General features: G+C 46.4%; 1 protein-coding gene across 1 annotated transcript; it reads right to left on the reverse strand.

Annotated features, from left to right (window-relative positions):
* Positions 1-230: 230 nt before the first annotated feature.
* Positions 231-14778, reverse strand: LENG1 (leukocyte receptor cluster member 1). Its single transcript, XM_029584282.1, has 4 exons — positions 14388-14778; positions 5544-5729; positions 1935-2194; positions 231-1407 (listed from the first exon to the last, which is right to left on the reverse strand). The coding sequence occupies exons 1-4, from the start codon at positions 14517-14519 to the stop codon at positions 1206-1208; spliced, it is 780 nt and encodes a 259-aa protein (XP_029440142.1). The 5' UTR covers positions 14520-14778; the 3' UTR covers positions 231-1205.
* Between the last annotated feature and the right edge of the window lie 35 nt (positions 14779-14813).

Consider the following 14813-nt stretch of genomic DNA (forward strand, 5'->3'; position numbering starts at 1 on the left):
ATGCATGCAGTTTTAACAGAGACCTTACCCAGAGGGCGTGCCAGGGACACCTCGCTAAGCCTCCCCCCTCAATCTATCCTTTGGAAGATTTAAAAACCAAACCTAACTTCAAACAATTGTACCAAATCCTATTAAACAGCAGAAAAACTCCCCTGGCCTTTTTAATTAGCCTAATTTAGCTGAGAAAGAAGAGGGAGAGGCTTTGTGTGCTGACGGCAGGCCTGTCCTCGCCTGTCTCCCTTCTTTGCTTGGGGAGGGAAGAAAAGGCAGGGTCTTCTTTTTTTTTTTTTTTTTTTTTTTGCCCAAAAACCCTGCTTCATGGCTGCCAATTTCTCAGAGAATTTATTATATACATTTTTTTTTAACCAGATTTCCCCCCCCCCCCCCCCCCATCCTTCGGATACTGGATTTCTTTTAATAAAACCGGGCGCAGCGACACAAAGTGTCTCTTTCAGTTCCTTCTCCCCTCACCACCCCTGATGTTTCTGTACTGAAAGATTTATTGGTATGGACAGCTGGTTTAAAATATTTTTCGTATCCTATTTTCATTTTGGAAAATATTTATGAATAAATAGTTTTATATGATGTCTTCTCATGCAAGAAAAAAAAAAAACCCAGAGAGAAACCTGCTTTGGCTGGTGTGGTTCATTTCTACAGTGCTCTTGTGTGGATGCCCTGCAAGCTGGTGCTAGCTCTCTCCTCTGTGTGTGCCCAACCATGGCCTTTCTGCTGAAATCTGAAACTTGGTGGTGAGGAGAAAGCTTACCTCCCTGTCTCCCTTGTTTTAGTTTTTAGGGCTCGGTCACTCCCACCCCTCCCCCAGCTAAGGGTGACATGGTCAGGCTATGACCTAAAATGTGCTACCTCCCGTTAAGGTGTGCAATCCTAGTTCAGTACCTGCTGCAGGCTCCTGCCTTGCTTCCCTGTGGCCAGGGTCCCTCTCTAGCTGATTAGCTCCTTCTGTCCACTTTGTGACTCTTAACGCAAACTGGAGCAGTAAAATCCAGTACTATGTCCAGTACAAAGACCGAAGGTTCATTGGGAGCAGGAGCTGATCAAGCAGGGTGGAGGGGACATGAATACTCCCTGCGCATGCTGTAAACCTCTTTATCCCCCATTAGAAATTGAAAGCCAGTGGAAGGGCCACAGTCTTTGGTACTCCCTGTGCGAGAGAGGCTGGCCCTCCTTTGCCATCATCCTTGCTGTCACTGAATCCAGGGCTTGCGAGCCAGCTGGGGGTGGAACTGGGAGTTGTAACTGCGCCTCCGCTCATCCATCTCCTCCGGAGCCTGCGCCTGCTGCGCTCCCTGCTTCCTGTCCAGAAGGGCTGCAGCCCGGGCTCTCTCCACTGCTTCCCTCTTCAGCCGCTCCTGTCTCATCTTGTCGATAGAGGAGGCTGTGGTGGAGCTGCAGGGAAGAGAGGAACTGTTAAGGGCTGCAGGAGTGGTGAAAATATGGATTTTGTCGTTTAGCCCTTGAGAGCTGAAAGCTATTACAGTGGGTCCTGACTGAACTCCAGCTCTGAAACCTGCTGGGTTCTGGTGACTGCCGGAGCTGGCTGGCTGTTGTTGATATCATCCCCCCCCCCCCCCCCTTACTGACAGTATAACTTTCCTGACTATGGGGGCTGGCCCTAAGCTGTCTTGGGTAGTGGCTTCCATAAAAGTAGCCAAGGCAATCGCTGAGCTGAGAAGAAGCCCCTCCCTGCCATAAAAGACTGCCACAGCCTCTGCTCCCATGCCTGCCTGTAGGCGTGCGTCTGGCCTTCTCTCCTTCCACGTAGGGCTGCCCTTCTACCTTTCGTTCCTTTGTCTCCTCCAGTCCCCCCCTCCCCCTAGCTGATGTAAAAACGTGCCAGCAAAGGGCAAGAGATTCCACTTTAAGCATCATTGCCCATCGTATTCTGTTGCCCTCGGCATCAGCCCCTCAAGTACCTGGAGCTCCTGCTCTCTCCACCTTTCCTCTCTCGCTCCCGCTTGTCTCCTTTCTTTTCCCCTTTTTTCTTGCGCAGGTGTTTTTCCATGTCGTGCAAGGGGTCCAGCTTCGCCTTCAGCCTCTCGTCCCTGCTCTCTGCCTTGGGCCCTTCCCTGGCGCTGCGTTCTGGCAGCTCCTGGTACCAGGGTCGGCTGGTCTGAGCCTCTGCGGAGCTCTGCCCCAGGTAGGTGAGCAATCCCAGAGCTTTCTCCTGCCTTTCCTGTGCAGAGAAGAGAATGGGAAAAGAGAGGCTTTTTTTTTTTTCCTCCCCCTTTTCTAGCTATTAAAGCATCGTGCTCCTGGCTCAGCTCTGCTTTGTTTTCAGGTTACAAGCTACCTGGACATGTATGCGCTCGTTGGTGACTAGATACCACAGTTAAACAAGAATAAGGGGGTCACTCCTTGTCCCCCACACCAATCCAGATGAGTGGGGTTTTCTCCCCAGCTAGCACATGGAGACGAGAAACAAAAGCTTTGCTGGGTGCCACGTGCAGTCACCCGCTGTTCTCTGGCTCCAGCAGATGGTACGGGTGTCTAACCTACAGTCAGGCTTTGGTGACAAAGTCCTATCTTGGGAACATCCCCCTGGTAGAGGAGGGACAAGCCAGGGGCATGGCCCTTGGGTGACTTGTACCCTTTCCTAGAAAGGGGGGGGGGGGGGGGTTTAATAGCCACTGGCTTTGGTTCCCTTTCCTCTTCTCCCTCTTGCCCTACTGTGAAAAGTCTGCCAGGAAATATTTGATTTTTTTTTCTTGGGGCTTCTTCGTCCATGGAGATTTCAGAATTAAAAAAAAAAAGAGGAAGCAGTTCAGATGGGGCATGTGGGAGCTCAGTGGTGCTCCTGCCTGGGCTGTGGGCTGCTTGGGACCAGTTTACCACAGAGGGGGGGGTGGGGGGTGAAGAGAAAATCCCACGACGATTACCAGGCTGTAGCAGCGCGCTCAAATAATGGCTACTGCCGCTGAGTGCGGGAACTGGTGCCTGCTCTGAGGAGACCACAGAGCTCATCTGCAGGTCTCAAGCTTGTGCGTGGGCCACAGGAAGAGAGGCTCAAGTCGTCTTTTTTTGCCACTGCTGAAGTTAAAGGGGGGGGCCCTGGGAAAAAGCCCTGAGGTGCAGGAACAGCAGTCATCTTGTCACTCCTCCTGCCCCCCCCCCCCCCCCCCGGCAATGTAGTCCAATTCTGGGGAAGGCAAAATTCGTCCTCCCTGTTTGTGCCCAGTGGGGGGGGAGGGAAATCCAGTGCTCACCGTCGCAGCTCAGGAGGAGTTTAAGTTGACTGAGGCACCATTAACTCCAGACTGTGCCATTTAGGCACAGCCATTTTTGTTTTAAACAGGTAGTGTGGTCCCAGAGGCAGCTTGAGCCTGATCTGCAATTGGATCCAAGTTGGGCGGTTCATAGGAGGGCATGGGGAAGGAGCTTCGTCTGACCACCTAGGGGCCGAAGACAAGGGATATGGTTCTCCTGAAAGTGAACTCCCAGTACTGAGGGGAGATGGCCCTGTGGTCATGTGTCTCTTTAAAAGGAAGGTTTTACGCACTAGGTTCTCTCAGATCCTTGGGGAGCTATGAATAAAGGTGAAGGGCTTTAAAGGGGACCCCCCCCCCCATGGAACTGTTAAGGCCCTAGTCATTAAGGAATGGTAGACACTGATTTTGGTTTGAAAGTTGGCAGGGCCATGCCAAAAATACTGGGATCGGCTGTTAGAACTGTGCAGCACTTAAGGACTTCCAGGGTAGAAAGATGGCACTTTCTCTCTAAAAGATCTTAGAGGTTGCGGCCTTAGGGCTTTGTTCTACAGTGTATAGTAGTTTCATGGCTCAAAGATTGCTGTGGTGGATTCTGTAGAGAAAGTGGCAGAGTGCCTGGAAGCTGGTTTGGCCTTGTTTGACTGTATGTTAGCTGGAACTCTAGTGGCAGCAGTGTCTACCAGGAGGCTTCTCTGGCTACAGATGTATGGTCCAACTGTTAGCTTGGTAATCTTCCCTTTCACAGAAACCTTTTTTGGGGAAGATTTGGAAAAAGTTGATTATGTATCTTGGAGAGTCTAAGCTTCATCCGTTACTAAAGAAGAAACCTAAAGGAGACCAGCATATGCAACCCCCATGCCATGGAACCACCTCTTGGGTGGCTGCCATCAACCCGTGCACCTCTAGCTAAGATTTCAGTCTTTAGGCAATAAAGCCAGGGCGGGTCTCTGGCCTGATCTGTGGTATTACAGAAACAAACATTAGCAGGTAAGAACCAAATCTTCCTCTCCTGAACATACCCAGATCAGTCCAGACGCCTGGGATGTACCAGAGCACCTTTAGAGTGGGCGAGATCCCGAAAGACCCACCCGCAGAACACTCACCAAAAGTCACATCTCCCTGTGCCCGAACATCCAGTCGATAATGCTGGGTGAAAGTATGAAGCGCTGACCGTGCCGCTGCCCTACATATCCTCCTGTGGAGACCAACTGACACTTTGCCCAGGAGGCCGCCTGCGCCCTTGAAGAATGTGTATGCAAGCCTACCGGCACCTCCCGCTCTTTAAAATTATAGGCGGAGGAAATGGTTTCCTCCAACCAACAAGAGATTGTACCTTTTGAGGCCTTATCTGCTTTCTTCACACCCCCAAACACCACAACGAGAAGATCCGACCGCCGGGGAAGTATTAGTAACCTTATGATAATGCAACAGCGTCCTGCCTGCATCTAAAAGATGAAGCTCCCTCTCCTACGGAGACTCCCTAGACCAGTCCGGGAAAGCAGCAAGTTCCCCTGTCTGAGTCAAATGAAAGGAGGAAACAGCAAAGTCATCCCGTCGTTATCAATGCACAGGAAAGGATCCCTGCCATGCGAGGTTTTGGCACCATTCCCCATGAGGCACAAGCAGCAGCACTAAGGGGAAAAATTTCGACCAGCGCGCCAAGACTCAGAAACCAGAAGGGGAATGGAAACCCTCGCTTTTTTTTTTTTTTTCCCCCCCACTCCTTACCTGAGCTCAGCCCTTCCCGGCCAAGTTTAGAGTCACTCTCCGGCTGCGGGAAGAGGGGGCAAAGGCCTTCACCGCCACGTTTGGCTTCCTGCACCTACTAGCCTCTCAGCTGTTTCTCTACAACTAAGTCCACGCCAGAAAGCCAGCCACTGGACTGAGGCACTCGTCTGAGGGAGGGATTCAATATATCACCTCAGGCAAACTCAACTGAGGGAGGGAGCATAAGGTCTCATCACAGGAGAGCAGGGAGAATTAATTTCCTCCTCCTTTCATTTTCTATTTTTTTAAGCAATCCTCAGTAGGGAGATGCATGTCCATCATCTGCTGGAGACGGAGAATACTGGCAGCCTGATGTCCGTGCAGGAGTATATATATACACCGTGATGTCAACTTTGCTCTGTCTCCATCTACTGGTAGAGATGTGTAACCCACTGGTGTGGATTAACCTGTCTGAATGCTAAGAAAGGGTTACGTTTATGGATCCGTTTGTAAAAGTGACTACAACGGAGACCCTGTTTTGTTGAAAAACAATAATGGCACCAGCTAAAATCCTAGGAGAGGAGCAGTGGCTCGCCCACGCATACGTACCTTCTCCTGGCGTTTCTCCTCTTCGTGCTCCTTGTTTCCACTCCTGGACGCTCGGCCTTCCTCCGCATCCTGGAAGAAGTTGACATGGGAGGAGTCGGGCTTGCATGCCACCAGCACTGCCCCATCCTCGCTGATGCTGTCTGGGAGCGAGTGGCGCGCCTTCTTCCGCAGGAGATTGGTACGTGCCTGAAGAGTTAAGAAAGGAAATGGAAACGGTTTGTACTTTCTTAGGATGTGCTGCAGCTCCCTGGGGTATGAAATTAGGCTGAGCCTAGTGGAAATAGGGACTCCTAGACACTAGGCTTGAAATCTATTGTCCGGGGGGGAGTTACAGGCCCTAGTACACCTGCATTTAAAAGAGCAGGGGTGAGATTAAGAACAGAAGCTGTGCCATGCTCGGTCAAAGCAAAAGTCTAGTAAGCATGCTATCAATGACCATGGCCAGGCTGGGGCACTCGTCAGCAGCTCCCAACGACTAGACTCAGTTCTCTCTTGTTCGTTCCCAGGTCGAAGGTAGAAAGATAAAGCAGCTCTCCTCTTAACTTATTTTGAGGAGCCAGGTAAAATAGAGCTGCCAGCCCACCGTGGCCTCCGTGTTCCTGCTGACGCGGAGCGAAGGCTGGGGGATGCAGCTGAAGTGGCTTGACAAGACCAGAGCTTACTAGAAGAGGGTTAAAAAAAAAAAAAGACCTAAAGGAGCTTACTTTCTCAGAGACACATCTGGATGAAAGAAAAATTTTCCCCCCACTTCCCCAGGGACCGTGTTATGATAATCTGAAAACAGGACCACCAAACAAATGTTAGAGGGCAGCCCAGTACTCACACAGCTCCGATACACCTTTCTTTTTGGAAGAAATGCAGGCAAGAGTTGTCATCGAAACTTACAAAACCCAAAGGCAGTCCTCTCTTAATATAATCAAGTTACCAAACAAACAGAGGACCGCGTGTTCTCTCATGTACGTGACTACTGAATCAGCTCCACCACACATAGGTGATGGCCTTTTCAGTGCAAATACCGTTTTTATTTTATTTCATTTCATCTTCAGCAACATAATTCTCTTGTTCTTAAAAAAATATCCCTTCACCTCAGGTGTACATTTAAAATCTTGCTAATGGTCTTATTTCAATAGCCCTCTCTTATGCGGTCTCCTTATTTCGCCAGTTTTTAAATTGCTTTGTACTTAGCCCTGTTTAGTAAGAAGTAATCTTCTCTTATGCTGATCGCTCCTGTTAGTGAAATTGGAGCCGTCAGCCCGACACTGGCAGTGTTTCGACTTTGCCCGTCTTCCTCAGGGACTAAGAGAGCTATATAAAATATTAACAATTGTACTTATTCACAAGCCTTTCAATTCCCAGACTATTTCTCCCTTGTGGACATGAACTAGGTAAAAACTTACATTTCCGCTATCTTTATCAGCCTTCCTCACCACCATGAAGCCAGCAGACAACTGGCGTGAGGGGTTGTGCGCTATTTAAATCTTAGTGGGAGCAATGCCACTTAAAAAAAAAAAAAAATCTTCCCCCCCCCCCGGATGACAGAGGACAGGTAGGAGACCCGCAACGGTCAGTAGGGTTATGTTACAGTGAATGGGAGAAAAAAGCACAGAATACCGAATGGGGGAAATCGAGAGAATATGCACCCTTGCTTCAACCAGGGAAGTATGAAAAGTCACAGCACATAACCGGGTTGATGTGATGCCTATCATGAAACTCGGTATAACAAAAACAATAAATAAATAAATAATTTACCGACAGATGCCGATCTACAACAGAGAGAATAGCACATGAATGAGAATCACAAAAGTCAGGAAGGTCGTGCTCTAATGCAAGGGAAATAATAAAAGTAACATCGAACAGAGAATTAAGTAAGCACGAACTATCCTCCGACAATTCGGCTTTCACACTAACAGCGGACAAGAACCTGAAAGAGAACCACAATATTAAACAAGGCAGGGAGTTGGCATGTAGAACAAACACCACGAGGACTTGATAGAGAACTGAGAAATCATGAGCCACTGGTTGGCAGCCTCGCTCAGGAATGAACGTAGGTTATTGGTTGGTGGACAGAAACCTGGATAAGAACCTGAAAGAGAACCACATGAGCTAATAAGGTAGGAAGTTGCTATGCAGGAAAAAAAAAAGTGCAGTGAGGACTTGATAGAGAACTGAGGAATCAAGAGCCGTCTGTTGATAGCCTTAGGAATGGTTAGTGGTCAAGAACCTGAAAGAGAACACCATTAGCTAAGAAGGTAGGAAGCTGCCATGCAAAAAAAAAAAAAAGTGCAGGGAGGACTTGATAGAGAACTGAGGAATCAAGAGCCGTCTGTTGATAGCCCCGCTTAGGAGTGGACGTAGGTTATTGCTCCCACTAAGTTTTAAATAGCGCACAACCCCTCACGCCAGTTGTCTGCTGGCTTGATGGTGGTGAGGAAGGCTGATAAAGATAGCGAAAATGTAAGTTTTTACCTAGTTCATGTACACAAGGGAGAAATAGTCTGGGAATTGAAAGGCTTGTGAATAAGTACAATTGTTAATATTTTATATAGCTCTCTTAGTCCCTGAGGAAGACGGGCAAAGTCGAAACACTGCCAGTGTCGGGCTGACAGCTCCAATTTCGCTAACAGGAGCGATCAGCATAAGAGAAGATTACTTCTTACTAAACAGGGCTAAGTACAAAGCAATTTAAAAATTGGCGAAATAAGAAGACCGCATAAGAGAGGGCTATTGAAATAAGAGCATTAGCAAGGTTTTAAATTTACACCTTCGGTGAAGGGATATTTTTTTTTTTTTTAAGAACAAGATAATTATGTTGCTGAAGATGAAATAAATATAAAATAAAATAAAAATGGTATTTATACTAAAAAGGCTATCACCTATTTGTGATTCAGTAGTACTGGACATCCGTGTACATAAGAGAACACACGGGCCTCTGTTTGTTGGTGATTTAAGAATTACCATTGCCCTGACCTTTTGGTTTCTGGCTGTAGGCGTTGCTGTCAATCCTCAGCTTACCACAACCACTGATGTATTCTCTGTCCTTAAGATGTCTCTCTAAATCTTGTCACTGGTTCACTGGGCTTAGAAGCCCAGTTCAGTACTTATGGCAGGTGGGAGAAGGGAAGATTATTGGAGCCTGGCAAGTCCTGATCCTGGCTGGTTCTCCTAAGGAGGTCACCGCTTTGATTTGTACCTAAAGCCCTAAGCTTTTCATTTTGATGAGGATCTATTTTGTGACTTTGTATGTAAAACCCTAACTCCACCCTTTACAGTGAGCTGTTTTATTGTGATTATAAAGCCTCAACTCTTAGCTTTGAAAGGTAGAACAGAAATTGTAATTAAATGCTGTAATTTATACCCGAGTTGTAGCAAGGGATGAAGAAGCAAGATGACCAGGTTGGGATAGAGAGGAGCGTGCTACATTATTCATAGCAGAAGAGTGCAAATTCGCAGTGACCAATCCGAAAGCAGCTACTTTTGGACTGGGCCTCTAAGGAAAAGATGGTGCTGATCAACAGCTGATTTCTGGGTGGTTTTTTATCCCTCAGCAGCTGTAATTGGCTTGGTCCAGTTAAAAATTCTCTCCTCCTTTCACTCTAATGCAGTCAATGTTGTGCCCAGCCCAAGTGGCACAGTTTCAACCCATCCGAAGAGATGTGCAATTATGGTATCCAAGAACAAAACCTGACATCCTATGCCCAGCACAAAGTTTTGTGTAATTTTATGATGCAGTATTGGGAAGGGGACCCTGTTACTCCCTTTGATGCTAAACTATAAAAGTAATCAAACTTGGGAGTAAATTAAACAGACCAATGGCATTTCAAAAAAAACAAAAATGCCATACTGGGGACAGACCAAGGGCTACTGAGCCCAGCATCCTCTCTCAGACAGTGGCCAATCCAAGTCACAAGTTTGCAGCAAATCCATAAAGTAGATCCAATTCCTGTTACTCACTCCCAGGGATGGCGTTTGCTTTTAGTCTACCAGGCAGCTAATCATGACTATACAATAACCTGTGCATTAAGAGCAGCAGTTTTAACGCACAGATTTAAAAAAATAATAATTAAACTCCCAATGCAGTAAGCTAATGTATCGGGAGTTAAAATGTAAGTACACAGAGTCAATATGCACGGTTAGTACTGACTGAACGTACATTTCAACTCAGGAGGGGAGGAGGTTGAATGGGAGAGCGGGTATAGGAGCATTGTCTTATGTTGTGCTCCCAACTTAGGGGCCCATCTCTTCTTATACTCCTAACTGGCTACTGCGGCTTAAAAACAAACTCACCATTGAGCCTCTGCCGCTTGTCCTTAGGGGTAGTGGGGGAGCGCTGGTGGCGGATACAGCGTTAGAAAAGTTACTCCATCTCTGACCAGGAGCAAAGTTTCTAGCACTATAAAACTGTGCATTCAGCCTGCACACCTCTCTGCAGTGGGAGGGGATGCTTTAATGCCCTCATTTGCATGGCATTTTCATGTGCGGGTGCTGAGCACACATTTTTAAAACGCACGTTCTGTGCAATTAAGTCTTCTGCATTAGTTTACCTTCATACCTTCAGGCTGATGCAATATAGCATGTACGGGGTAACACTACTGGATGCGCTAAAGTAACTGCGAATGCAATATGGGGATTAGCGCGTCCAATCAAGCGCATAGCTCATAGCAAACTCCCTGTAGATGAGGCTATTAGCTATTGTCCAGCAATGGCAAAAAGTTGCCTTGCGGCCAAAGCACCCATTTGAACGCAGCAAATTTAACTCCTGCCTGGGAGCTGGCGTTAAAACAAGTGCCCTCAAGGGCTTACCGGAAAAAAAAAAAAAAAAAAAACCTGCTCTCTGTGATTCCTCCTATTAGTATTTATTTATTTATTTATTTATTTATTTTTATATACCGGTGTTCGATTTTACATATCACATCGGTTTACATTATAGTCAGGAACCACAGAAAGCAGAATCATGCTAGGCTCAACAAAAAATAAACATCCTGCTTTCTGTGGCTTCTCCTAGGGGGAATCAATTCACAAAAGCCCCAACAACAAACCTATTCCAGAGACCCACCCAGTCATATAAACTCGCAAAAACAAAATTGGTCAACTTGACCTTCTATAAAATTCCTACTTTATTTTAAAAAAAACAACTTTTTACATAGACATTTATGTGGGATCGACAACCCTAAGCTCTTCAATTTTATAAAAGAACCAATTCAGGAGGAAAGTCCACTTTTCTTTATTTAATCCCATCTATATTTTTTTTAATGTTATTTTGCATTTTTTCAAAAATCTTTAAAAAGCACTAAAAATCACCAAAAACAGTCCCGCACATTCTTCGCATTAGATAGAGGAGGGGGATATACATTTAATTTATATTCTGCTTTTTGCACTTTTTTCCAGCGTGTCAAAGTGGATCACATTCGGGTACTGTAGGTATACAGATCTGTTTGAATAAGCAAGAACAATTCTGGATCTTTGCTCTTGATTCGCTTCATCCCCATGGTTTAAATAAAATTATAAATTGGTATTCTCTTGGTTGATGAACTGTTTAGAGGTTTGATTATAATGATCAATTGGTAGTTTTTGGAATGAGGACCTGAAGGAGAACCACATTGTGGTTTACATGAAGTTCATGAATTGGTAACTCTCAGGGGGGGGAGGACCTGATGGAGAACTGCCTTGTGGTTCACATATTATGAATGGATGCTCTTGGGGAGTGAGGACCTGATAGAGAACTGCCATGCTAAGTTACCTTTGTTGAATCTGTAATACTACCTGATTGAAGACTTACCAGCAAAGACTGGAGGGGACGTTGTTCCTGGTTGAAAACTACCTAGATACACAAGGGGTTTTCTGGTCAGGTGATTTTTCTCCCAGTCACCATGTTTGTTTGAAGTAACATATAAAAGGTGCAGCTTTGCAGACAGCATTTTAAGACTGACCTTACGGGAGTGAAAATATGGAACTGGTCCTGGACGAATAACAAAACAATATAAGAATGTGAGCAAGTGAATTTGTTCTCCCCCCCCCCCCCGAGGCAGACAGAATTTTGAAACATGATATCGTGTCGGGGTTGGATCGCACATTTGATGACAAGATAAGTGCGGGAAATCTTTGTTGCTCATTTGAAAAGGAATTTTGTTCTGTGAATGTGTGGGACTGTTTTTGGTGATTTCTAAAAGATTAAAAAAAAAAAAAAAATACAAAACAATATATAGGATTAAATAAAAAAAAAAAAAGGGGGGACTTTCCTCCTGAATTGGCTCTTTTATAAAAATTGAAGAGCTTAGGGTTGTCTGTCCCACATAAATGTCTGCATAAAAAGGTTTTTTTTTACATAAAGTATGAGTTAATAGAAGATCAAGTTGACCAATTTTGTTTTTGCGAGTTTTCCTATGGGGAACCACAGCAAGCAGCCTCCCCAAGATCTGGCCTGATTGACCAAGTGGGCTAGTTTGTGTACTGTATCTAAAAGGGCATATTTGAGGTCCCTGTGGTAAAAAAACAGCCCTTGGAAGACTCCAAATCCCCTACCCCCAGGCCAGAATCCTATTAAGGGTCAGGCACTTCATTTAGTCACTCCTTCGCTTACTGCTGATTGCTCCTTTTCACTGTCACATGTGGATGGAAGGACCAATCCCCTTTCAGAAGGCCCCTGAGGTGGGAGCTCTAGCCCTGCTGTTGTGAGCACATAGCCACATCTCCTGGGCCCCTGATGCAGAGGGCTAGGGCTGCACAAGTTCTCCACTGTGCGTCCCCTTTAGCGCGGCAGTTCGTTTGCCTATTGCCGCGCATCCCCACAGGAGGTGGATGTGCGTGTGTTCAAAAAAGGTGCGCCTGGTTTGGACGCACGGTTTTGTTTTTTTTACACGATATTGCATCGGCCTGCTTGTGCACCCAAGTGAGGGTGAAACCATAGGTTCCATTGAACGCACTTTGTTGCATTGGCCTGAATGGGTTTTACTTGTCCTAGCTTCTTTTAAACTCTGCTATGCTCATGGCCTTGACATCCTCTGGCAACAGCTTCCACAGCTTGAGAGGCCACTGAGTGATAAAGTACTGTCTATGATCTGTTCTGAATCAACTGCTTGTTAGTTTCATGGAGGCTCCCCTTGTTTTAGTATTTGAGAAGTCTGCATTGACTCATGTTACTCTTTATTGTTCCAAATCCGACAAGTATATTAATTTATTTTTTTTTTATTTGAGTTTTTCTATACCGGCATTCACGGAGATTCGTATCATGTCGGTTTACATAAAACAGGGGTGATCAATACATTATAAACGTGTATAAATATAACATGAGTATACATTTTATACATTTACAAATTATAACAAGTTATAAAAGTGCGCAGGAATAAATCAGTTACAATAAAACAAGGATGGTTCTAACTGGGAAAAGAAGAAGAAGACGATAGAAATTTAACAAGAATAAGAACGTGCAGTGTTTGGTATGTCCGTATCAGTTTAGTGGGAGATAGTATACTATAAGTATACTAATAAGCTATTAACAAATCAAGCGCCTTATAAGACAGAGGCAAACCTGGTAGTTACCTCTCCCCAGAAAGAAAAGCTGCTCGGGCTCAGTCCCAGCCCTGGGCAATCCCCCTCTCACAAACTAGCAGCCCACCTGAAACACGATGCGGCCTGGGTTTGCGGTGTTACCATTTTGAAATTTTCCCCTTCCCTTTTATTTGAATCGTGCTGCAGATTACTTTGGTGACACATAGAACATTACATGTAACTGCTTTTCTGCACCATTGTTCAAATTGTAAAGTTTATTGCACCCCTGTTTCTTGTGAACCAGCATGATGGGACTACTGTCTTGAATGTTGGTATATAAAAAAAAACTTAAATAAATAAATAAATAAAATAAATAAATTATTCTGCTAATGAAGTTATCTGAAATATTGCCACCCAACCCATTCTCACCCAATTTGTGCTCCTGTTAGCTAAAAATAAGGATGCCGGAGTTTACTTTATGCTAGTTACTAACAGGCCGATACAGTAAAAAACGCGGAAAAGCGGGCGAGCGCCCGCTCTCCCAGCGCGCGGACAGGCCACTCTCCTGTGCGCACGATACAGTATTTTAATTGATTTTAATTAGGGCCGGCGGTAAAAAGAGGCGCTAGTGATACTAGCGCGTCCCTAGCGCCTCTTTTTTTGACAGGAGCGGCGGCTGTCAGCGGGTTTGACAGCCAATGCTCAATTTTGCCAGCATCGGTTCTCGAGCCCGCTGACAGCCACGGGTTCGGAAACCGGACACCGGCAAAATTGAGCATCCGGTTTTAAGTCAGAGGGTGCACAGAAAAGTTTTTACTGCTTTTCTCTGCACTTTCCTGGTGCGCGGAGGTCCCGAAAGTTACCAAAAGTAAAAAAAAAAATAAAAATTGAAGTCAGCTCGCGGCTGTCGGGTGGAAAACCGGACGCTCAATTTTGCCGGCGTCCGGTTTCCGAACCCGTGGCTGTCAGCGGGTTTGAGAACCGACGCCGGCAAAATTTAGCGTCGGCTGTCAAAGCCGATGACAGCCGCCGCCGCTCCTTTTACCTGTTTTTACTGCCGGGCCTAATTTGCATACTGAATCGCGCGCACAGGAGAGTGGCCTGTGCGCGCGCCAGGCTTTACTGTATCGGCCGGTCAGTAAGGAGCAATAGCGCGTCCAATTGCGGGTTAACAGTGTGCTCCGCCGGAGCGCACTGTACTGTATCAGCCCATAAGTTAGTAAAATAGTTTGTAATTCTTTCCTTTCCCGCCCTCACTGACAAATTACTGAAGGTCTCATATGCCAGGCCAATAAGGTTTTACATTTGAACTGCCGCCCTCTTCGTGACGCACTTCCGGCCTCACAGCCCACATCTCACCTCCTGTTCAGCAAGGTCCGCCCGCCGCTTCCTCTCACGTTCATCTTCGGCCGCGAGCGCCTCGTCCCTTCGCACGCGCGCGACGTTGTCCTTGTTGCGCACGTGCCAGCTCTTCTTGGGCAGGATATTCATGTTGCGTCTGCGCAGCAGACGGGGGCGCTGAACCACCCGGCTCCGTCTCTCTTTCCGGTGTGTGCGCGGCGACGGGGTTTCGGGCTATCCGCTGGCTAAGCTTCGCGTGCTGTGGTGGTGGTGGAGGAAAAGGAGAAGCGTTGCTAGCAGATGCGGAAGTCACGGCGGAAAAAATGTAAACAAAATAAACTGCGAGAGGCGAAACGTTATTATGTCTATCCCAACAGCCTTTCCCACCTTTGAAGCCTATGTGTGACGAACTTCCGGTCGCTGTCCGTGATGGCCTTGATCAGG

This window comes from Rhinatrema bivittatum, chromosome 19 (genome assembly GCF_901001135.1).
Source record: "Rhinatrema bivittatum chromosome 19, aRhiBiv1.1, whole genome shotgun sequence".
Lineage (NCBI taxonomy): Eukaryota > Metazoa > Chordata > Amphibia > Gymnophiona > Rhinatrematidae > Rhinatrema > Rhinatrema bivittatum.

Coding starts and splice junctions, on each gene's coding strand:
- LENG1 (XM_029584282.1), bottom strand. CDS start 14,519: ATGAATATCCTGCCCAAGAAGAGCTGGCACGTGCGCAACAAGGACAAC. Junction 5,730..14,387: donor CGGACCTTGCTGAACAGGAG/GTGAGATGTGGG, acceptor TTAACTCTTCAG/GCACGTACCAATCTCCTGCG. Junction 1,408..1,934: donor GGAGAGAGCAGGAGCTCCAG/GTACTTGAGGGG, acceptor TCTTCCCTGCAG/CTCCACCACAGCCTCCTCTA.